This window comes from Amaranthus tricolor, chromosome 3 (assembly GCF_026212465.1).
Source record: "Amaranthus tricolor cultivar Red isolate AtriRed21 chromosome 3, ASM2621246v1, whole genome shotgun sequence".
NCBI lineage: Eukaryota > Viridiplantae > Streptophyta > Magnoliopsida > Caryophyllales > Amaranthaceae > Amaranthus > Amaranthus tricolor.
The window spans coordinates 33,899,051-33,923,530 of NC_080049.1; the positions used below are offsets into that span (position 1 = coordinate 33,899,051).

Consider the following 24,480-nt stretch of genomic DNA (forward strand, 5'->3'; position numbering starts at 1 on the left):
TAATTGAATTAACTCATAAAAAATGTGGAGTAAAAGTAGATATTAAGCATTAATATGTTGGACCTGAGGGATGTCTCTCAGAAAGATAGTCTCTTAGAAGACCGGTTAAAACTTTTATTATAAATTTATAACTCATTTAAATGAGTTATTTTGGTGAAGGAATTTTTTATAAAAATTTTACTTTTTCCAAAAGTTATTAACTAAATTTGTAGAAAATCATTTTAGTAGTTTGATTGACATTAAATTTTTTTCAACTGATACAGGAATTTAGAGTTTATCAACATCTTTTTGGTAGTTGAAAACTAATTTTTGAAAAAGTTTAGAATAGATTTAGTGTACATTAATTTATTGTGTATCAATACTCATTCTACTTATATTACTCTTTAATCTCTGCCCCATATAGCGCATTTGTTACTCTTCACTGTATTTTACTAACATATTAAGGTTGAAGCACACATTATTTTAGTGCGCACAAAGTCCAATCAACTCAAGACATTTTCTTAATTTCCTATTTAGTGTGGAAATTTTCAATTTCTAAATGAATTTTTTTCCTATACTTGTCTTCAAAATTATCAACCTGATAATTATGGGTTAGTCCATTGGTTGAGGGCTATTCCTTTCCCTCTCGTAACAGATATTTGATTCTTACCATCTATATGAAAGATTAACACACTTTCCTCATTGCCCAATAAAAAAAGTGAAATGTCGACCAAAAGAGATATGCTCAAAGATGCCTTTTCATTTTGGCTTTGTTAGATAAAACTTTTTTCGAATGGTTTTGGCTTTTAACTTATTGGTTAATCAACATAATAAAAACCTTGTATGATGAATAATTTTTAGGTTAGCTGAAGTTGTTTAAGTCCACTAAAAAATTGACTTCTAGTTAAATTAAAAGGGTGCTCATAGCTAATAATTCATTGACCTTTAGTTTGGTGGTATATTTTTTTATAAATAGTCAACATTCAGTATCTAATCTGTTTGATGAACCGTCGATTTATATAACTATCTTTAATGTAAATAAAAACATTCAACTCTTTAAACTGGTCAAAGAAGTCATCTCAATCAGTCAATAATCGTTATATATTTGGCAAAATCGTTTTAGGTTAAAAGTCAGATTTTAGTTGGCTCAAAAGTAATTTAGCAAGTAATTTCTTTTGACCTATTTAAAGGACAAATTCAAAAAAACTAATCAACAAACTAACCAAAAAAAATCATTTAACAAACAAAACCTACTCACTGGTCATTTCCTTCAAAAGCATTCTATCAAATTTTGTATGAGATTGTCTCACCATGATACGAGTCCATACAAGCAGCCCATTAGTAAATAAAATATAAAATAAAATAAAATCTGAATTCACACTTAGAAGGATGCAGTTTTTTTAAGGGTTTGGACAAACCCATTTGAGGTCGTCTTACGGTGAAACGGAAACAATAACGAATTAGCTACTCTTGTGAGAGACGACCCCAAAATAAAAAGCCCACATTCTTGTTTTCTCTTTTATTTGTATATTAATTAGGCTATTTAACCCATATATCTAATGCGTCTCTCGGATATATCGTCTCTAATAATAATTTGTGATAAAGAATTAGTGAAAGCATTTAGGAGGTTAAAGTTAAAAAACAATATTTTGGGCCGCGGATTGAAACTGCATGATGGTTCGGGCTGAGTCAATCCATGAAATGTGGGTTGCAACCCAAAACCGTAGTAGTAGTAGTACATTGTTGGGCATGTAGGAATACAATTACAGATGGTCCATAAAGCCTGCGATACTTTAAAAAAAAATAATAAAAAAATAAATAAAAATAAAAAAAACTACTCAAATTTTTGTTTGAGACGGTCTCACTATCTGTGAGATGTGCCTCATATTTGAGTTGAATAGTCCAATTATAGAAACTTTTAGCAAAATGGACAGTTAGTATGAACACGTCTCATGGTGGGATGGTCTCATAGAAGAAGAGTTGAATAAACTAAGCTTGTTGTTTTAAAAAAAAATTCAAAATAAACTTCGAAAAATTTTAATTTTCAAAAAAAGCGTAGTCGTGAATCAGGTATTTGTTCGTTGTTTCTAACAGCAAACAAAGAAGCTGGTAAAAGAAATCAAAACTCTTTATTCGCTTTTACAAACAACAAACAAAAGAAAGTCATGTTATATTGTTTGAAAGGACAAAAAATAATAATAAATTTGTTATTTTGTTGTTATCAACAACGAACCTATAGTGATTTTTTTGTCCTTCGAAACGTTGTGACATAGTCTCTTTTTTGTTTGCTGTTAGTAACAACGAACAAAAAGGTTTGACTTATTTTGATCAACTTTTTTGCTCTCCATTAGTAATGGTGAACAAATAAGTTTTACTAAACATCTCTGTAACAACTAATATTAATAGCTATCTTAAACAACTGACTTTTCAGCTAATACTTACAATAGTCAAATCAAGCAATAATTCTAGCTAACAACTATTTGTCAAACAGGTCCATAACCTAAATGCTATTTAGCTCAAAGTTCATTTCAGAAAGAAAGAATCAAACTTATTACCCAATCCTTAAACTTCGCAGCCTTTTTCATTTTAACGTCACCCCTATTTAAATTAGAGCTGTTCATGGGCGGGCTACCCGCCAAGCCCGGTCCGCCCGGCTCGAAAAACGGGCGGACATGGACAGTGTTTTTTAAAAAAAATTTAAGTTTGGACGGGTAGTACCCGCCCGCCAAGATAAATGGGAGGGTAGAGACGCTAAAAAAATACCCGCGGGTATACCCGCCCGCCCGCTTAGTTTAATATATATTAAATTTTTAATAATCAATTATATTAAGTTACCCAAAAGAAAAAAAAGAAAAAAATAAAAAAGGAAGTAAGGAACCGCCTCTTTTAATGTTTTAAGTTACCCTAAAATTTCAAAACCTGCTTTTCAGTTCTTGCCTTCTTCATTTCTCCCTCACGGGCACAGAGCTTCACAGTTCTTCATTCCTCCCTCACGGCTTCACAGTTCCATTCTACAATCTCCATTTAAGTAAGGAAGATGACGATTGTGTTACCATTGACCAAGTTTTTTGAAACTTTTTATGTATTTTTATATACATGTAATTCGAATATTTTGAGACTTTTTATGTATTTGGAGTATTTTGGACAATGTATTGTATTTTAATAATTATCAAAACCCAACTTTATATTTTGTATTATATTTTTGATATTTATGTAATAAATACCCGCCTACCCGCGGGTCCCGCCCGCTTTAAAAATGAGCGGGTAGCGACAAAAAATTATGCCCTCAAATGCGGGCGTGGTTTTGTATATTTGTGCCTGCGGGTAGATTTTATAACAAATACCCGGTCCGCTACCCGCCCAAGCCCGCCCATGAACAGCTCTAATTTAAATGAATTTACTAAAATACCCCTGGACTTAAAATTTTATAAAACACTTTAATCTCACTCTATAACGTTTTTATCACTCTAAAAATACTCAATCTAAACTTAAAATTTATGGAGCTAAAACTAAAGAAATTCAAAATGCAAACAACAATTCGAGGTAATTTCTAATCTAATCATATTCAAAATTAAAAAAAAAAAAATTGGATCGAGCCCAGTCGCACGCGACCAAGCCACGGATGAGTCGCGTGAAATGAAGGGGCAATCTTGTTTTAGTTTAGAGAGTGTTTTCAGAGAGTTTTTAAAGAGATGTTAGAGTTTCAGAGTTTAAAAATTATACAGAGGTAATCTTATAAATTCATTATATAAGGGTGACTATAAAATAAAAAAGGTATTGAAATTTAGGAATGTCTTAAGTCATGAGCCAAGGGGCCGGGACACATTCCTCAATTATTGTTGGAAGAATGTTTGGTTGGAAGCCTTTGTAGTTTATACTACCAAATTAGTTGATTGATAGCACAGTCTAGAACTGTAGAATTGCCTCAACGCTATTTTTAGCAGCTACATTTAGCCATTAACTTTCAGGATACCTGCCTTAAGTTTTGAGTGCATAATACGTTAAAGAGTATTTCTTGTGAGAGACTGTATTTTGGTGAGACAACTTTAAATAAAGTTGATCATATTGTCATAGTATATATTAGATAGATTAGTTAACTCATGTTCATGTATGATGCAGTCTCTCGGTGAGACAGTCTCATCCAACAATTTGTGTACGTGAAAATGAAAAGAAGTGTTCCTTTATTGGTTCCTTACTTCCTTTGTAACACATTGTTTAGGGTAAATGGTGGGTAAGGTGGGGGCAAATTAGTGCGACCGTGACCAATAATTGGAATTAAATGACCACTACCAACAATAATGTTATGATGCTTATTGCTTGAATTAAAATAAGAAGAGAGAATACCTGCATCCGCCGTCATGTGAGATGTAGCACCGGTATCCATGTAATAGTTTCCATCGGGTTGAGGAAACGAAAGAGCTTGCATAGCAGCCTCGATGTCCGTTGGTGCGTAGCTAGAAGAAGATGGAGCAGAAAAAGGAGCCACTGCATTGTATGCTTGAGGTCTAGGCCCAAGAACTCCAGGCCCAGTAGGTCTTTGGGCCATGTAATTTGGCCTAGGCTGCCAAGAGTAAGCAGGCATAGGACATGGGGGTATTGTCCACCCACCCCACGTAGGATTCCATTGTGGCCACTGTGTTGGGCCTTGCTGACGTGGCTGCTGCGACTGTGGCCCCCCTTGTTGAGGTGGCTGCTGACTGGGGCCAGGCCCACCAGAACTATTTTGTGCCTTTCTCCTTCCATTGTTCTTCTTATAGCCTTTACCCTTGTAGTTGTTGTTTCTTTTGGTGCTTGAAGACGAATTAGCCGCATTCGACGAGTCAGAGGCAAGTAAGGCAGAAGTGCTTGTACGACCCCCAAACCCTCCATTTTCACGAGCATTACGAGCTTTGATAGTACGCTCAGCCATCTTCAACCTCGAACGACAACTTTCAAAGGAAGGTAAAGGTTCTTGATTTTGTATAAAATCAACTGTACCACTATACGCATCCGGTAGGGAACTGGTGAGACGTAGAACTAGACGACCATTAGTCACCGGAGCATCGACATCCGCTAGTTTGTCTGCAATAGATTGAAGATAATTACAGTAATTATCAATCGAGTTATGCTCTTCGAAAAGGGCATTTGTAAAGTCCTCCTCAAGATGGGTAGCCCGAGAGGCTTTGTTGTCCTGAAAAAGGGCTTCAAGACGTTTCCATGCTTTCTCGGCTGTGTCATTACGCTTGAGAATAGCAGGAAGAAGATCTTTGGAGACGGTGCCATAAATTCATTGTAAAACAACGGCATCCAACCGGTTCCAGAAGGCCGGATCATCAGATTTGGCCTTTTCGTAGGCAGCCACAGCCTTCTCCTCCGTGGGTGGAATCAAATGATCATAAAGATCATGCACCCTGGCAAGATTTGTAAATAAAGTAGCCCAAGAATGATACATACTTTGCTCATTGTCTAATGTCACAGGAACAAGAGACTTGATGTTGGTGATGGTGAGAGCGGTATGAAACTTAGACGAATCAGCCATGGAAGAGTGTGAGATGAAAGAAGATCAGGAAAGATGAAAGAAAAGGATCGTTTAAGGCTCTGATACCATGAAGGAAAATGATTACTTGCCTTGTATTGATTAATCAAGGAAATATATATGCAAAATACAAGCTATTGTACAGCTACGAGATTAGCTAAAATAAAGGGATGAGAGTTGACTAACAATACTCTCCAAATATAACAATGTAATTGCTAAAATAAAGGTAACAAGATAATTACAAAAATATATACAGAATAATAGAATATATAGAGAATATATTCTAACAGTATGCAATTGACACATTAGGAGAGTTAAAAGAAATATATGGATAAGATGAAAATAAGAATTATGATTTAAATTAAAAGAAAAAAGTTGTGACCATAACAAAGAATGAAAATGATTTAAAGTTCGAGAGAAAAAACAAAACGAAAGTTTGTTTTTACGAGAATAACAAATTAGACTAATTTGATTGAAAATTTTCAATTTCTTGATTAGGTTAGTTAAATGTTTAACTATAATTCTGTTTGGTTATCGACGCAAATGCTATTAATGGAAATGAGTTTTATGCTATGTTTTGATAGAAAGAAATACAGTAAAATAAAGGGAAAAAAAAAAGAAAGGGGAAATGGATGAAAAGGGAGAAACTAAATTGGCAAATAAAGAACAATACCAGAAGTTAATTGGTAAACTCACTACTAGTCTCGTACTTACCCAAATCATCATCATCATACCCAAATGTTTCTCGCAAAACTAGGTTCACCATCCTAATGTGCATACACGTCCACCTTTAAATTCATATCTATGTTATCAAAGGCTTCATGTAATAAAGAAGACTAATTATCTTCCCATTTTATTACTAACATATCCATGGACAAGTCATAGCTTACGTTTGATAAGCATATACAAAACCTTACCAGTAATCCTCATCAAGAAACTAACGATTGTTAGTAGTTTTTATTTCCATCATTTAATTGAGTTTTTATTTCTACATTTCATATTTTGTTCAATATTGTTTTCTATATTCAATTAGTAGATAGATTTAGTTAATGTATGTGCATGAGTACATTTATCAATAGGAGTATTTGTAAATTACAAGGCTATTTTTGTTTTGTTTTGTTTTTGTTTTTTATTTAAATTTTATTTTTGTTGTTTTTCATTTACTTCAATAACTATTTCTTTTCATCAATAGACTGTAGGAGTACCAAATTTTAGAAAAGATGTTTAATGTACTACGCTAGTTTTATGTTACACACGGCCTTTGCTTGTTTCTCGATTGTGTGATTTGTCCTACCCCGCTTTACAATAGGAGGAAGTTTTGGATTTGTCAATGTATTGCACATGTATCATGTTTGTGGACCCTTATTTTTTTGAATATTTTTTTAAAACCTTTATTATTTATTTTTTAAAATAATGCCAAATAAAAAATATACTATATATGAAAAAAAAATTTTATATAATTTTAAGAAATGAGCTTAAGCAATTCAAATAAAGATGAAAAGATGTAACTCACTTATAAATCACAAAAAGAGATTCACTACTAAAATTAATTGATAGTAGTAAAAGTTACTCATGAAGTTTATAATGTGATACTTTTTTTTCACAGTTCTTTCTTCAATATGAGACAACTCATATATAGATTAAATAATGTGTATTTTGACAATTTAACGTTTTTAACTTTTATCTTTCACAAGAGTAGCCAACGGGGTTTACCCTTGGGTTGCACCCAAGTATGTTGAAAAAACTCTTTTAGTTTGGCAATGTTAGAACTTAGAAGTAGCCAATTAGGAGAAGAATGAGGGTGATATCATAATTAAAGATGGAGTGTCGTTGAGAAAAGGGCGACCAACTTTGTATGTGTAGTGCCAATTGCAATTGGTATCATACATACTCCAAGGCATTTGACTTCCGGCTGTGGTCCTACTGCTTAAATTACTTTAATAAGAACCTCCAAATCTTGAATGTGCCATAAAACCAAACCAAACCAAATCGCTTTATACTCGCTCCTTTTTTTTTCTTTTCTTTAAATTTAAGTCATGCTCTTAATTTAATTATCATATACTCTGTCCGTTATTTACATTTGTCATTCTGGATGTTTTATTTGTTGTTTTCACAAAAAATCTTTCTATTTATATTACAAATTTTGAAAAAAATAATCTCATTCATCCTTACTTTAATATTTTAATAATGCTTTTGATCCTCACATATTTTCCACTAGCTTCATTTTAACATTTTTATATTCCTTTTGGTCCGCACATATTATCCACTAGCTTTATAAAACAGTTTTTTATTAGTTGTGGTCCATGTATTAACTTTCTATTTAATATTTTATAATGTTTATAATTCTCACTTTTCCTCTATCAAATTTATCATTCATTAAAATATACATCTACTATAAAAAATATTCTATTTTTTTCAATTCTATGAATTTTCTTCGTAGGAATATCATTAAAGAACGGAGTATATAATAATTTAAGTTTTGTAGACACCACTAATATCTCTTACTTTCCATAAAATACACTTCTACTCTTTATTACTCCCTCACTTTTTTTTTTCCGTTTACTTTTTGCACAGTTTTCAAAGCAAATTTTAAATCTTAATATCTCTAAATACACATAATAAAAAATTATAAAAAAATACATAATAAAAAGTATATATCAAGACGAATCTAACGAGATCTCACATTGATATATTTTATCTTCAAAATACGTGACAAACATTAATCAAATTTCTCTCTCTTTAAAGTTGAATATTCCAAATGGAAAGAACATTATAGAACAGATGGAGTATACTAACTTCAATTTAACATTTTAAAATTAATTTTTTATTAATTATGGTCCCATATATATTTTGTCATTTTAGTGAAAAACATAGAGTAATTATTAGTATGAATCTCAAAATGAGGACTACAGTTCAAATTTGGTGGTATGCTTTTTTGTTGAAAGAGCATAGAGAAGAGTAAACAACACAGCCCAATTCCAATTCCACTGTCTTGGTAATAACCAGGCACTTCTTTCAAGTCTCAATCTTCAATATCACACAGACACAGTAATCCAAGCACTAAGATTAAGTACTCCTACCACTACCTACTTTTATTTATACCTCTAATCTAAGCCCTATCTTCAACTTTTCTTATTTTTCCAACTCTCACTTTTACTGTTTTATTAGGGATAACATTTCTGGAGAACACTCCATATTTACTGCACATCAGGGGTAAACACGTACACACTTTTAAAATTTAATATTTTTTTTGTTTCACGGTAATCGTTATATTTGATTTTTTACATAATTTAATGTTTATATATTAAATTATACACATTTAAAAAATATAAAGTTAATATTATAAAAGTATGTGATTAGACGATTCAAACTAGATCTCACTTAACTATATTTTTTTTCTTACACATTAACCGCAATATATAAAATAAGCTTAAACGATAAATAGTGTCTAAATCCATTATGTATCGAGTATTTTAAAATGAAGAAAGTAGTAATGTAATAAAGAATAAAAAATGAACTTGATTGAGTTAGTTAGGTGATGACCTTTTGGCTTCTACACAAAATGTCACAAATTAAACCTTGCGATATGCTTTAATTTGGTTATGTAATAATTTCAAAGAGTAATTGTTTTTAACTATAACATTTCCACTAAAACAAATTATAAGCTTAAAATTCAAATAAATATAAATTTCAAACTGATAAGAATAGTACTCAAGAAAGAAAAAATGTCTACGTAAAATTTAAATAAAATGATTGTAAAATTTTTTTTAAAATATAAAAAAGTAACAAAATTGACGAAAATAAAGAGTTACTAATTATGTCTATGTTAGAAAATATTTTTGGAGTATAAACGAAATGAAAAAAAAAATTAATAATGCCGATGAAAAAAGAGAGAAAATTTTCCTTGTAAGTTACTCCTCCTTTATTCTCATTTAGTACCTATTGTTTTTTTGTTAAAAATTAGTAGAAATAAAAATTAAATTGCACAATAGAAAAAAAGCAAATGGATAACGGTTACAATGCAGGAAAGATAATAATTTATAAATGAGATTTAAAAAAGTAAGATTATAGCTAAAAAAGAAAAGAGTGTAAAATTTGTAAAACAAACCATAATAAAAAGTGATACAAATTGAAAAAGACAATAAAAGTAAAATAAGTATTTCTTTCGTTTTGAAATAATTGCTACTGATGGTGACATATTTAGTAGAGAAATGTCACAATCAGTAGCAAGTATAATAAAACGGAGAAATTAAGATATTTAAAAAAAAAAATAAGTAAAATAAGTGTTATGACTTAAGAAGAGAACATTCATTTGGAAAAACAATGAGTAGTGTTGTGAAGAGTGAAGAACAACTTTGATGAAAAGACCACACATGTTGAAAAATTCCATACATTACATTTAACATTTATACACTCACTAAATTCAGTAATCTAATCACTAATCACTATCAGAGAAACAGTAAGGAAAACCAGCAGCATTGTGAAAGATCAAACAAGGGAGCAATGCTTAAATGTGAGCAAAGAAACCTACTTTAAAGGGTTAACACCAACCAATACAAAACTGTACAACCCAGAAATACTTCTATTTTATCTGTCTCCCCTTCCCCAAACAAACTAAAAAACACTGAAAATCAAGTTACTTCCCACTCTCATTGATTGCTTCGAGAGCGATTTAGTCAAGTTCCGTTTAAACGTCACTAAATACTAAGAAGATCTGTTGGTGGTGATTTAGGAGGTGTTCGGTTTTCTTTTGTTGGAGAAACAGTCACATCCGTACTTCCTTGAGAAGATTCCAAGGGTGAGGCTTCCTCTTGCTTGGTAGTGGTTACCGGGTTTGGGATCTCCAAGAGTATTTGAACTACCTCGCGCATAGTAGGTCGTTCTACTGCCTGTTCTTCGACACACAACATTGCAACGTAAAACACATGCATTACTTCATGGAGTGGAAGCGAGGGAAGTCTAGGATCCATGATCTTAAGGACTCCTTCCTTGTTCCCATCCGTCAGTTTTTTCACCCATTGAACGATATCTACCCCATCACCAAATTCTCCTACAGGCTTCCTGCCCGTTATAAGTTCTAACAGAACTACGCCAAAACTGTAAACATCACTTTTCTCATCAACCTTCAATGTGTACGCATATTCTGCATGGATCACCACAACAAAACGCGTTATTTAGCTTCAAGGAATTGCAAAAATTTTAGGGAAGAGTACGAGTCCATCAGACATCACGATCTAGATGATTAAGGATACAATGTAACAAATTCAAGGAGACAGAATAGTACTCTAGTTGATTAAAGATGCTTGATCATCTTTCGATTATAGTGTGTATCCCACTGAAAGTGACAGAATTGATATGAACTAACCATTTGGTAAGGTGGGGAGCACATCATAAATGAATTTCCTTTTGTAAAAATTAAGTCAAAAACAAGCCTATATACAGAACAGCATTGAAGAGGACATTCAAGCAGAACCAATTAACAAATTTACTCCTACAACTACAACAGTCAAATATCAGCAACTTAAATTCATGTACTTTGACTAAATAACATCACTAAAAGTCTAAAAATACCAAGTTGAGCAGGATAATTTGAAACATAATTCAGAACAAGTATTCATACCTGGGGCAATGTAACCATAGGAACCAGCAATGGCAGACATGCACTCAGAAGTGCCTGAATCTTGCAAGAATTTGGCAAGCCCAAAATCAGCAACATGAGCCTCAAAGCTTGAATCCAAAAGAATGTTGTTCGATTTAACATCTCGATGAACGATTAAAGGTGAACAATCATGGTGGAGGTAGCAAAGGCCCTTAGCTGCCTCAACCGCGATTTTATACCGTGTATCCCAATGCAAATGACCGCCTTTCTTACCGTGTAACACTTCCCCTAAGCTTCCATTAGGCATATACTCATACACTAAAAGGTTTGTCTCATGGTTTGAGCAAAACCCTAATAGTCTAACAATGTGTCTATGTCTAATCTTGCCTAAAGTCTGAATTTCAGCATTAAACCCATGATCATGAGATGATCCCCTACTCATTACAGGAAGTCTTTTGACAGCTACTTGATCCCCATTAGGCATAGACCCTTTATAAACGATCCCAGCACCACCTTTCCCAATTATGTTATCTTCCTTCAAGCAATCTAACACATCATCTCCAATGAAGTCTAACCGTTGAAAGGCGGTTAGCTTCCAAGCTCGAGCCTCACTCGCTTTCTTAAGAGAACGAGCTTTGATAATGGCAGCAATGGCAAATATAATAGAACAGAGCAAAAGGCCAATCACTAAGAGTAGCTTCATTGAAGCAGAAAGGCCTTTCTTTTGAGGTGGTTGGGAAGAACCCATAACACCATTTTTACAAGGACCTAAAAAAGGGCCACACAAATCAGGGTTACCCAGAAAAGATGTGTAGTTGAAGTAGCTAAACTGTCCAGTTTCAGGTACTAATCCAGAGAAATTGTTGTATGAAAAATCAACAGATGTTAAACTTTGCATAGTAGAGATTGATTTGGGTATACTACCATTCAAATGATTCCTTGAAATGTTCAAATAGTTCAATATCCTCATACCTGTAATCTCCTTTGGAATCTCACCGGAGAACTGATTTCTGCTAAGATCAACAAATGTAAGAAGCTTACATTGGCTAATCTCACGTGGGATTTCACCAGAAAATTTATTGCTACTAAAATCAATCTTAGAAAGTTGTTGCAACTTCCCAATCTCAGATGGGATAATCCCTGTAAACTTGTTCCCATCAAGCAACAACTTCTGAACTCCAGAAAAACTCCCAATACTAGCAGGTAATTTCCCAGTGAGCTGATTATTGGACAGAGAAATCTGCCCCAAATTAACAGCAACAGAATCATCTGTATCAGGGAAATCCCCAGTCAAAAGATTATTCTGAAGTTCAACTTGAGTAAGTTTTGGAAGCCCAAATAAACCTTTAGGAACAGACCCATTTAAGAAATTCTCCCCCATTCTAATCCTTGTAAGAGATTTACAACTCCCTAAACTCTCAGGAATTGGACCAAGCAAGAAATTCCCCAATGTTATCAATGTTTGTAGCTTTTCTCCTTTACAAAGATCTGGTGGTAAACTACCAGTAAGTTTATTAGAAGAAAGATCTAAAAGCTGCAAATTCCCATTACTCCCCAATTTTTCTGGCACACTCCCAGTAAAGTTATTCTCCCACAACTGAAGAACTTCTAACTCAGGCAAATCCCCAATAAACTCAGGTATACCACCATGTAGCTTGTTTCTGAAAAGATTCAAAAGGGTTAAATTTTTAAGAAGAGAAAAAGAGTCAGGAATCTCACCAGACAACTGATTATTAGACAAGTCCATGGATTTTAAACTATTCAAAGATCCTAACTCAGTTGGGAGTGACCCAGAAAGTGTGTTCACTTGAAGAAACAAAGTGTCAAGTTTCTTAAGATTCCCCAACTCTTTAGGAATTTCCCCAGATAACCCACAATTAGCAGCATCAAAACGCACTAACTCACTCAAATTCCCGAATTCCGGCGGAATCCCACCTGAATAACCATTATAGTATCCAATATAAAGCTCTTTTAACGCACTCAAATTCCCGATCTCTGGAGGAATCTTTCCTACTAGTTCATTACCAGAAACAGCAAGATACTCAAGTTTTTTCCATTTACCATACTCCACCGGAATCTCACCGGCAAAATAGTTCCCACCCAAATGAAGGTGCCGGAGTTCCGGCATATCCACCACACTCAAAGGAAGAATTCCAGTAATATTGTTATTATAAACATCAAGAACATTTAGTTTCTTCAATGAAGAAAGAGAAGAAGGTAAAGTCTCATTGAATATATTATTGGAAATATTCAGGTGGCGCAGTTCAGACAGGATAGAGATTGAAGATGGGATAGGACCAGAAAATGAGTTAGCTGCAACAGAAAGGTTTTGAAGGTTAGTGAGAAACCCAATATCAGGAGAAAGAATCCCGGTGAGATTTAAACCGGAGATATTGAGTGATACAACAGTTTGATGACGAGAAGAAGAAGAAGAAGAACAAGTGACAAATGCCCATGTGCAATGATGGGTTGTTGGCGTCCAGGAAGAAAGAGAAGCTTGTGGGTCGTCAGTAATGGCGGATTTTATACCAAGTAAAGCTTTGTGTTCAGGTAATGTTCTGCCATTGATGAAACGAAGAAGGAGAAAGAGAAGAAGAATAAGAAGGATGCGCATTTTTTGGGTATTTTTGAATGTATTGAAAGATTTAAGAATGGCTGATTCTGAGAGTAGAGAGAGGAAGGAAAAAGAAGATGGGGAGAGTTTTTATTTGAAGAATGGAAGTGTCGTGTGTGAATAATTCTTGTTTTTTCAAACTTTTGAATATAATTCCTTTTTCTATCATAGATACTATATTCTGAAATAATTGCTACATAAGAGTTTTTGACACTGTTTACTATTTGTTCCTGTTTAGTGTTGTATGATAATTAATTAAGAACTTAATCCCCTAATTTATAATTGTGTTTACTATTTGTTCTTGTTTACTAGTGAAAGTCTGTATTTGATAACTTGTCAAGCTATGCAGTAAGATCACCTGAGAAGATGATTGTTCCTCATTTATGTGCCCTATGAAGTGTATATATAGTCCATCGTTTGCATGAAGATGTTACTTCTCTTATTTCATCAATCTCTAAAATTTCCTTGCAGGCCACTATTATTGTCTTTGACGTGTTGAGTTCTCTCTTATTTTGGTGGTTTTTCCTCTAATTCATATGGCGCTTTCTGCTTCATCTATTAACACGTGTCCCACTAGCTTGTAATAATCCTCAATAATGGACAAGTGTCTTCATAATTGCACGTGACCTTCCCATGCACTAACATTCTTAATGCACGTTTTATGCTTTTTCAGTCTTCCCAGATAAATGTTGTCAGATCTTCTTCTAAACTTATTATTTTCTTCCAAATTAACATTAATTTAATCTTCCAAGATAATTTTCTACCAGAATTCCTTATGACTAATATTTTACATATAGACATAATTTATTTAAAATCTAAAATACTTTTATCATTTATTTATCAAATAATTTTTGGTTGATGTTAACATGTTAATAATAAACAGGCTAGAACATTAATTGGGCGGACAATGGAAGGAGTTTTTGATGGATTTATAGATCCTCGATTAGAACGTGAATTTGACTCCGAAGAAATGATGCGTTTGATTGCTTGTGCTGTTGCATCCATTAGACATTCAGCTAAAAGGAGAGCAAAAATGAGCAAGGTAATTATATTTTGTATTATTGATTATAATAATTTTCCGTATACTTTTATAAGAATTTGGTTTTTCTTATAAATAAAATTGGACACGTTGAATTCGTGTCTTAAATACGATTTGTTGTGATTTGGCTTATATAAAAGTGGGTTTATATTTTATTCATAAACACTGTTCAATCTTATATTATATATTGTGGCTAATGTGTAAGAAAAAATATAGTCAAGTAGAATCTTATTTAAATCGTCTAATCGCGTAATTTCATAATATTAATTTTTTTAAAAATTTTTAGATGTGTATAGTTCAATATATAAATAATCAAAATAACACATTGAATTGCATAAAAAGTCAATGTAGCAAATATAGTGAAACAGAGGAAGTATAGCCTTATACTTCCTATTCTGACATATTGTATAGGAAAATGTCATCATCATTAACAAATAAATTATATACTCACAGAGGAAGTATATATAATCAATACCCATTTAACATCTCCAATCAATCAATAGCATAATCTTTAAATATGGATAATTTAATATATAAAAAAAAATAACATATTAAATTGCGTAAAATGTCAAATATTACAAGTATAATGAAAAGGAGGAAATATATCTTATTCATTCTCATTTATATATTTTAATAAGAGAAACAACACTAATGGTTGGACAATTAACAAAATTAGAAGTATAATAGTCTTTCCATCCTACCAAGTGTTTCCCTTTATTATTTGTTAGTTTATTATAAGTGTTATTATTTGTGATTTATATTTATTATGTACAGTTATATAATTTTCTGCTTTTATTTTTAACCATCTAATTATATTTTTAAAAAATTGTGTTCAAAGAAATAAAAAAAATAAGTAATAACTAATAATGTTAAAATATACTCCTATAAAATGCTCTTTCTTCTTTTACTATATTATTATCTCATATGCTTTTTTATAATATTCATCGATTATTCTTAATTTGTATTTTAATTTTAATATATAAATTAAACATAATTAAGTAAGATTTTGTTGGATTCGTTTCAATCAGAATTTTTATTAAAATTAACATTTTATAATTATTTTGAGATATTTAATATTAAATACATGGATTGACAAACATGAAAAAACCAAATTGGATAATAATAGTAAATACTACTTCTATGAGAGAGTAAAACTCATACTTCTTCCATTCCATTATACTTGCTATATTTGACTTTTTACGCAATTTAAACAAAATGTCATTTAACTATATTTTTACTTATACATTAACCGCAATATATAAAATAAATTTAAATAATAAATAATGCTCATAATGAAAATACAACAAGTATTTGAAAACAAACCAAGTATTAATAAAATAAGCGCCAAAACGGTATAAATTATTGGGTGGATGTAGTTTTGGTTGTGTGGAGTGTGGTGTTTGTTTGTCGTTTAGCAAGAATGATGTTGTATTATCTACCCACATGCAGCAACAATAGTTGCTTCTTTAACTACTCCCACTTGGTTTCATTGTTCTAAAAGTTCAGTAAAGACTTGGATTATTATTTATTTTACAACAATCTAACAATAGTTAGTATTTTTAATTATTGTATTTTATTTGTTTTAATTAATTTGCAACATTTGCATGGTAATATTATTTTTCAATTATTTTATTTACGTAACATCTATTTATGCATAAGAAATAATATAGTCATGTGAAATCTTATTTGATTCGTCTTAAAATCTAGTTTTTAAATGTATAAGTTTCATAATTTTTTGTAAAGCTAAGATAAAAATATTTAATATCAAAGTAGGAGTATGTCTTAAATAACGTGTAAAAACTAAAAAATAATATTGCAAGTAAATTGAAATGGAGGAAGTACTTAATTATACTTATGAAATAAAAATACATATTTTTTTGATAACTTTTAAGGTCGATGGAGAGACCAAATTCATACAAAACTTTTCTTCTTTGTTTTTAACCTATTGCTTTTTTCACATATTCTAATACAAATTTAAAAATCAAATTTATTTTTATTATAAAAACTACATAATGTTAATATTTAGAAGATATAAATATTAAAATGCATCCATTAAGATCCTATATAAACATGACTTCATATAAATCAATGGAAATTCATAATCAAAGTTTAATACTTCCTCTTTGAATTTTAATAGTTGTTACGGTTCTTGTAGCAACTACTGTTCATCAACTGATTTTATTCGGCATATTTTTTCTGTGAATAATGTAAAATATAGTTAAGCTGGATCTTGTTTGATTCATCTTTATGTATATTTTCATAATATTAACTTTTTAGAATTTTTTATCATACGAAATTAAAATTATTAAAGATTAAAATTATACATTGAATAACATAAAAACAAAAATATAACAACTATTAAAAATTGGGAGAAATAGTGACATTCAAAATTGTTGAAAAAAACAAAAGAGAATGTAAGGCAATACAAAACTTTTAATGTATTAACTATATACTTTAATTATGAGTGATTTATTATATGGGAAAATTCTAGGAAAGAAGAATATTTTATTTTATATTTTATTTTATTTTGATTTAGTTTCCTTAATTTAATATTCTGTAATATTTTTTATTTCATTATTAGATGATTAAATTATATACAAATAGAGATGTTCTTCTTATTAAATGATTATTCGGTATTCACCAGATTAAACTCGAATCGAATTTCGCACTATAAATTTTGTAAAATTATCACAATTAATTGTAAGTATAATAAAATGGGTAGACTAGATTTTTTTTTTCTTTCTGAAAAGGCAGAAAGTTAACAGAGAGGGGATTATCATTGACATACTAGATTTTTAGCTTTGGTGTTTTGTCCAAATATCCAACGGAGTTGCAATTTTGCCCTTTTTTCCTTCTTTTTATTAAGGTGTCCCCACATCTACCATGGATTAATTTATTAAGGCTCCCTCATTTTATAAATAATATTTATGAGAATTAAGAAAAATAGAATATTTTAAATAGTAATTATATTTTTTTATTAAATAATAAATTTAATAAAAGAAAAATAGAAACGCAAAAACATTTGGATTGACTTGCCACTAATTATAATGATGTCTTAGACAATCGAGAGCTTGCCACTACATAACGTTATGGTCGAAATTGACATGCATGAGATCGAAATGTGAGGAACGTTGGAAGACTACTTAGCCAAACAAAAATGGACAAATTTTTATGTCTTCATACATTGTTTCTTATCTTTAATCACTTCAACTACTTAAGACTCCCTCCCCATTAATTAATTATTACAATAATTAAACAGTTTAATTATGTTACTAATAATAAATACTTTTCCTTAATCCTTTGTATGAGTGCTTCTAAATACTACATTAATAATACATTTTGTATAATTAATTTTCTACATCAAGTAATAGTTTCCTTTTAATTCAACCTCTTTTCAATATTACTCCACATCATACTATTCATAGGTTTTCTTTTATGGATGGAAATATCCACTAAAATTTGAGTTAATTAATAGAATCATAATATGTATCATAATTGAAAACTCTTCAATTGGTGGAAATATCCACTTAAATATAAATTCAAATAATTATTTGTAATTGACATTAGGTTTGAGCTAGTTTGGCTTGAATTAAGAGCAAAAATTCATAAATTATAAATGCTGCACCGGATTGGCACATAGGCCGCCCAAGCACAATACACGTAAAGCACGGCACAATATGAAACAACAAAAAATATTCATGACACATGGCACGCCACAATTTGAAATGACACATGAATGACCCAATATGACATAATTTTTATGGTTGGACTTTATTTTTAGGTGGACAATACAAGCACAACACATGTTGTTAAGTCTTACGGGGCGATTTGATACAAAATAATTTAACACGTGTCACGGCACATAGGGCCCAACATGAAGTGCACGATTTCCATGGTCATGAATAAGAGAATATTGGACATAGAGCGGATGAGGCAAAAGAGAGTAGCCTAGTCCGTTCAGTGGTAATCAGTAATGGAAATGAGTTTCATTCATCACCAACCAAAGCCGTTGTTTTAGCGCTTAAAGTCATGACCTATATTTGCCTATTTGGCAAGCTACTTTAAATTACATGCACCAAAAAAATTAAGGTAATCATCAACAAAACAAAAAAAACAAGAATAAATGCACTAAAAACGCTTGTGACTCAATGGATATAACATTGCATTTGCATGTAACATGTTGAGCAGACATCCTCTGTACTTCCTACTTGAGGAGAACATGTATGGTTTGTCCGCATATTTCAGGAAATAAAAAACTCACCCGGACCCTGCCTTGTGCGGTGTCGGTCCATAACCTCCCCTAAATTATTTAAATTTTCTTTTATGATAATAGTTATAGGAGATTCTAATGTTACTATCAAATTATGTTGAAAAGGATGTCCATACTTGTTCTTGTATGTTTTTTAGGATAATTAATTAAAAATTTAATCTCCTGATTTGTAATTAATTAGAAATTAAGTGCTGGTGGAAGACTATTTTTACTATCTTACTAAGCTATGCAGTAAGATCGTTTGAAAAGATGGTTGTTCCCGTAAAATGCAACAAGGGGTTAGTGGGACCCGGAATGTTTTTCCAGGGACCCATTCCGACACCCAAGTCAGTAACAGTCTGAGACAAATTGCCTAATAGGTCCTTCCAGGAGCGCTGTGGCTACAAGGTGGATTACTACTTAGGACTTATTTTGACGTGAGGTCTTTTATGATTAATATCAGAAAAATGTACTTTTTTGTGAATTATTTATGTCAATAATAATTATCCTCTTAGATTTATGATTGTGCAATTATAGTGCTTCTCTGATAATCAATGTAGGTCCTTGAAAATCAGATGTAATAACTCATTCGCAATAAATTACTTAGAGTTCTTAGTTTCTCTCTTAGTAGTAGTTGTTAGTTAAAAAATAATTACCTCATTTATGAGCTCCTTGATGTGTATTTATAGTCTATATCTGTGCATGTAGAATATTCCTTTGTTATTTCAACAATCTCCAAAATTCTCTTGCATGCCGTTGTAGTTGTCTTAGACGTGTCAAGTTCCTCTTTACTTTGGCGATTTTTCCTTTATTTTTCATAGCGCTCTTTACTTCTCCTATTAACACCTATCCCACTAGCTTATAATGATCGTCTATAATTGACAAGTGTCTTCCAACCGCACGTGACCTTCCCATAGCCTAATATTACTGATATACGTTCAATGCTTCTTCAATCCTTCCAGATGAATGTTGCCAGATTACCCTCTAAACTTACTAATTTCTCCCAAATTACTATTAAATTAATCCTCCCAGATAATTTTCTGTCATAATTGTCTCTGACTAATATTTTACATATACAATACTCCATAATTCATGATTATTATTGATTAAATTTAACAAACATGGCCTTTTCTGAACCATTAATTTCCACTAGATATTAGAGTCGATTAACATTAACACTATCATATCACATGCTAGACCTACAATACACTTTCGCAATTATTTATCCTAAATTGTAGATGGAATTAATTGACACTTAAATATATATCATGAAACTAACATATCCGCTAAACATCTGGGGTTAGGACGTTAGGTGAATCCTAAATGTATCTTAGCAGTGTTTTGGGTCTAAACATTTTCACAAGTACTAGGCTTTTTTAGGAGAAGTATAATATTATATACTCCCTCTTATTCTTTTTGGCACTAATTTTTTTTACCTAAATGCCCTTACTTCACACACTTAATTACGAAAATACCCCCGCTTACACTACTTAACCAACTGATTAACTACATAATCCCTCATTAATACCCTTAATGATTTCCTCCCTTTTAAAATCAATCCCTCCATCCTGAACCCACTAATTGTAACCCTTATTCTCTCTCTTTCATCTTTATCTTCATCTTCATCGTCCTCCTTCATCCCCATTGTTACTAATTATCATCCTTCATTTTCCTTCAACATCTTCCTTCCCCTCTCTCTCTTCTCTCTTTTTTAGAGTTTGATTGAAACGCTAATACGTTTGGGGGTTTTCAGATCTGAGTTTTTTTGTGTATGCTTCTGGGTTTACGAATATGGAGTCACCAAATTCTTTTCTTTCTTGGTTGTTTTTATCCCAAGACAGTGATTTTGTTGGTTCTCCTAATACTTGGTTTGACTTCTACAATCGAGCTTCTCCATCTCCTATAAGCTATGTTGAAATGGATCCTAACTGGGGATGAACTTTAACTTCTGAGGATGAAGAAATTGGGGGTTTATTTGATTTACAACTAAATCTGCAAGATCTTTATATTGAGAACTTGTTCCCTTCCACAGATGAAGAATTACTGGATGATAATGATTTGGTGTCTGATTTTGATGTTGTTGGAGGACCATTCTCTCGGATACATCTTTCCTTTTTGACTTATGATGATTTTATGTATGTGTTTTTTATGGTATGCATGTCTGTTTTGGTGTTCAGATTTTTTGCCCTATGATTTTTTTTAGGGTAAACATTTGATTATAGCTACAAAAATCCTAAATTAACTTATTTTGCCACCAATCTAGGGTTTTCAGTTTATAAGCTACCAAACATCATGTTTAGGAGGCTATGTTCTTACCAGATTCAGGAGGCAATAACTATGGTTTTTGGGGTATCTGTGATTAGAACATTTTGTTCTCTGAGATGAATTTTTCGATTTTGTTTTTTAAGCCATCAATAAACTGTTGAAGCTGTCATTTTCATTTAAATGATTATAGTTAAACAAATTGATGATTTTTTTTTGCTACATCATGTTTACACCTAAACATTTACCTAACATAGTTCTCCCAAAAGTGAGTATAAATATGTAACTCAAAAGTATACTCATATCTGTCATATATACATGCTACTTGTGTTTATGCTACTGTTGCTAGTTCTGTTGTTGTTGTTTCCTCTGTTGTTGGTGTTGTTTCTGTTGGTGCTGTTGTTTTTGTTGGTGTTGGTATTGCTGGTAATTCTGTTGTTACTATTGTTTCTGTTGGTGTTGTTGTTTCTGTTGTTGCTAGTGTTTCTGTTGGTGCTGTTGTTAACTGTTGTTGATGAAAAAATTGTTCATCTTTAATTCCCAAGTAAAATAAGATGACCTCAAATGTACTTTGATCCACCTTTGTGTCCAAAATAATGAAGTGCCTCGTAAATAATTTCTCTTCGTACCCCCAAACAATGTGGAAGTCTCCCTTCCCTTGCAAGCTTTGTTTTGTTCATGTTTGGAAAGTGATAATCTATACCACCTAAGTTCTTACTAACCTCAACTGTACATGCTTGTAAAGTGATCCATACAAACTTCAATGCATTTACTTGTAGGCTCTTAAATGTTGCATTCACTGCCTTAACCAACTGTGCATAATTGTATGCTGATTTCTGATGTTGTAATGCTTGTATTGACCTAAAAAATCCTAAATCTAACACATTCATATCTGGTGAGTTAGGAAATTGTTGCATTAAGTGGAAACTAAATCCATCAAGTGTTGCTGCCTCTCTAAGCACTGTGTCATTATCTAAAATGTGTGGTTTAAATTGTCCAATTGAATGTATATCGTTTTGCTTAAATGTTCTGGTCATTTACTTCTAATTGCTGGTAGTATCTTGTGCATAACCATATCTCTCGTGTGATCTTTAGTGATTGATTGTATGAGTTTGGTCTCTGGCTCTCATCTCTTCCTGTTTTTTGAACTTCTTTGTGCTAGAACTTCTTATGTAAAAGAAAATATGCCTATCTTTCCATCAAAAATCAACTCACCTTCATTAGAAAAGATTGGTCTAGCAACAGCACACATAAACATGATCTTAGGCACATATCATTTTGAAGTGATTTCTCTATGTGGCTATACCTCTTCGGGTGTGAGATAATATGTCTGTTGTGTCCTAGTGAGGTAAAACAACTTTTCATGTATGTGCACTACATTTGAAATGTCATTAAACTTGAAATTGCTTGTGTGCTCATCTAAAATGCAACTTGTAAGCCAAATAATTAACCTGTCGAGTTTTTTTGGCCATTAAGCAATGGTTTGATTGTATTGGTGTGCATTCAAATGTACTTCTTCTTTTTCCATCTCCAAACTGTGCTTTGGCTAACCCCAAGGCCCTTGCAACTGTGGTTTGACTTGTCTTTTTAGCCTTTTCAAGTCTCTTGAACTTTGTGTCATCAAAGGGAATCTCAGTCCTTAACTTCTTCCCTTTCTTCTTACTCTTGACATTTATTGGAAATTGATTATGTTGTTGTTAGTCCTTTATCTGTCCCTATATCCTTCCTGTTATCTTCCTACTCACACCGTACTTCTTTGCCATGTCATTGATGACCCCGTGTACTGGCTTCCCTTTACTGTTGACTGACAATAAAAGTTCATGCATTATTTGCTTCCTACTAAAATTATCTAGCTTTTTTGTTTTTACCATGGTTGTACTTGAATTTTGGTTGGTGGAAATTAATTAGTGATGATCTATTCTTTATTTAATGCTCACCTTATATAGCTGTTGTCTGTGTTGGTGTTCTGATTTGTAATTAATGCCTCTGAATTTTGCTGATTGGTGGTTCTTTTATCTTACTTGGTGTCAATCTGAAATTTTTGGGTTTTTGTTTACTCTTGCTTCCTGTGTGGAATTGGCGCCTCTTTGTCTATGATGTTACTGACTTGTTGTGTTTTTTGTTTCATGGTTGATTCCAATATTTGATGGCTTTGTTTCAAAATCAAAATGTTTATTTTTTTCGTAGCTAATTTAATCAATTTGGAACACTAAATGCATACCGCGTTTGTTTTTTTTTTAAATCTAAAGTCAATGAAAAATTTAATATTCGCATGCGCATGTGGCGGGAGGGTTGTTTGTTTTCGGTTGCCGTTCAGAAAACGTTGAAGAAATCAAGGAAGAAATAAAGACTTAGTTTATTTTTTCAATTTATAATGTGTAATTTAGTTTATGTAATTTTTTGTAATTTAAGTTAAGTACTTTTGTGCTTTGTTAATTAAAAAACCCATAAATGTATTATTGTCAATTAATTTATTGGAAATATGAAACTCAATTTTCCCTCTACAATTCAATTCTATTTACTTTATTTAACAAAAAGGAGTGAATCATTAACAATTAATCCAATCACTTAAAATACCCCAATTACCACCCTTTTTGATAGACCCATCCTACTTTTAATATCCGTGCCCAACCCAAATGTCCCAATTATAAAAAATGCGAAGGAGTATAAAATTTATCAACCCTCACCAGTTTTTTTTCTTTTCTTTTCTTTTTTTTTTAAGTTTACCCCAAACTCAAAAAAAAATAAAAAATAAAATGGGCAACAAATAATTAAATGACATGTCGCGATATAAGTGACAACAACAATAACAGAAAATTAAATAATCAGCAATTACATTATATTCGAATGAGTATAAATAAATTTTTTTAAAAATGAATATGTACATAATAATTAAATTCATTAAAGAATTTCTAGTGTGAACTTATTGCAAACTAACGCCTTTAGCAATTTTGACTATAGACCTCTATTGCTAGTACAGAATTTTTTCACGTAAGTATGACACAAATCTCGTTAAAGATTTTGATGAGAGAATCAATAGTAAATAATAATTTTACATTGAAATGAAAACGCACTACTTTCATCCAAAAAAAAAAAACTTTTGTGAAAAAAACACTCCAAGTTAAAGCATCGGATACTCGATGGAAAGGACTTGGTTTTTATACATTTGAAAAAAATTGTTTATTGAAAAGATGGTTTGAACTTAGGCATCTCGGGTTGGTTT

At 31.8% G+C, this 24,480-nt stretch overlaps 2 protein-coding genes across 2 annotated transcripts; both read right to left on the minus strand.

Annotated features, from left to right (window-relative positions):
• Positions 1 to 4,171: 4,171 nt before the first annotated feature.
• On the minus strand, positions 4,172 to 5,497 carry LOC130808564 (uncharacterized). The gene is made up of 2 exons (XM_057674023.1): positions 5,413 to 5,497; positions 4,172 to 5,223 (listed from the first exon to the last, which is right to left on the minus strand). Exons 1-2 carry the CDS (start codon positions 5,495 to 5,497, stop codon positions 4,172 to 4,174), a joined length of 1,137 nt encoding a protein of 378 aa, XP_057530006.1.
• A 4,457-nt stretch (positions 5,498 to 9,954) lies between these two features.
• LOC130809152 (leucine-rich repeat receptor-like serine/threonine-protein kinase BAM1) lies at positions 9,955 to 13,834 on the minus strand. The gene is made up of 2 exons (XM_057674802.1): positions 11,115 to 13,834; positions 9,955 to 10,637 (listed from the first exon to the last, which is right to left on the minus strand). The coding sequence occupies exons 1-2, from the start codon at positions 13,705 to 13,707 to the stop codon at positions 10,192 to 10,194; spliced, it is 3,039 nt and encodes a 1,012-aa protein (XP_057530785.1). The 5' UTR covers positions 13,708 to 13,834; the 3' UTR covers positions 9,955 to 10,191.
• Between the last annotated feature and the right edge of the window lie 10,646 nt (positions 13,835 to 24,480).

Bases quoted from the DNA above. Each gene is read 5' to 3' on its own strand.
- LOC130809152 (XM_057674802.1), bottom strand. From the start codon at position 13,707: ATGCGCATCCTTCTTATTCTTCTTCTCTTTCTCCTTCTTCGTTTCATC. The intron at 10,638-11,114 runs GTATGAATACTT...TGATCCATGCAG, and splicing joins CTATGGTTACATTGCCCCAG to AATATGCGTACACATTGAAG.
- LOC130808564 (XM_057674023.1), bottom strand. From the start codon at position 5,497: ATGGCTGATTCGTCTAAGTTTCATACCGCTCTCACCATCACCAACATC. The intron at 5,224-5,412 runs GTATGTATCATT...CCGTCTCCAAAG, and splicing joins GACATTAGACAATGAGCAAA to ATCTTCTTCCTGCTATTCTC.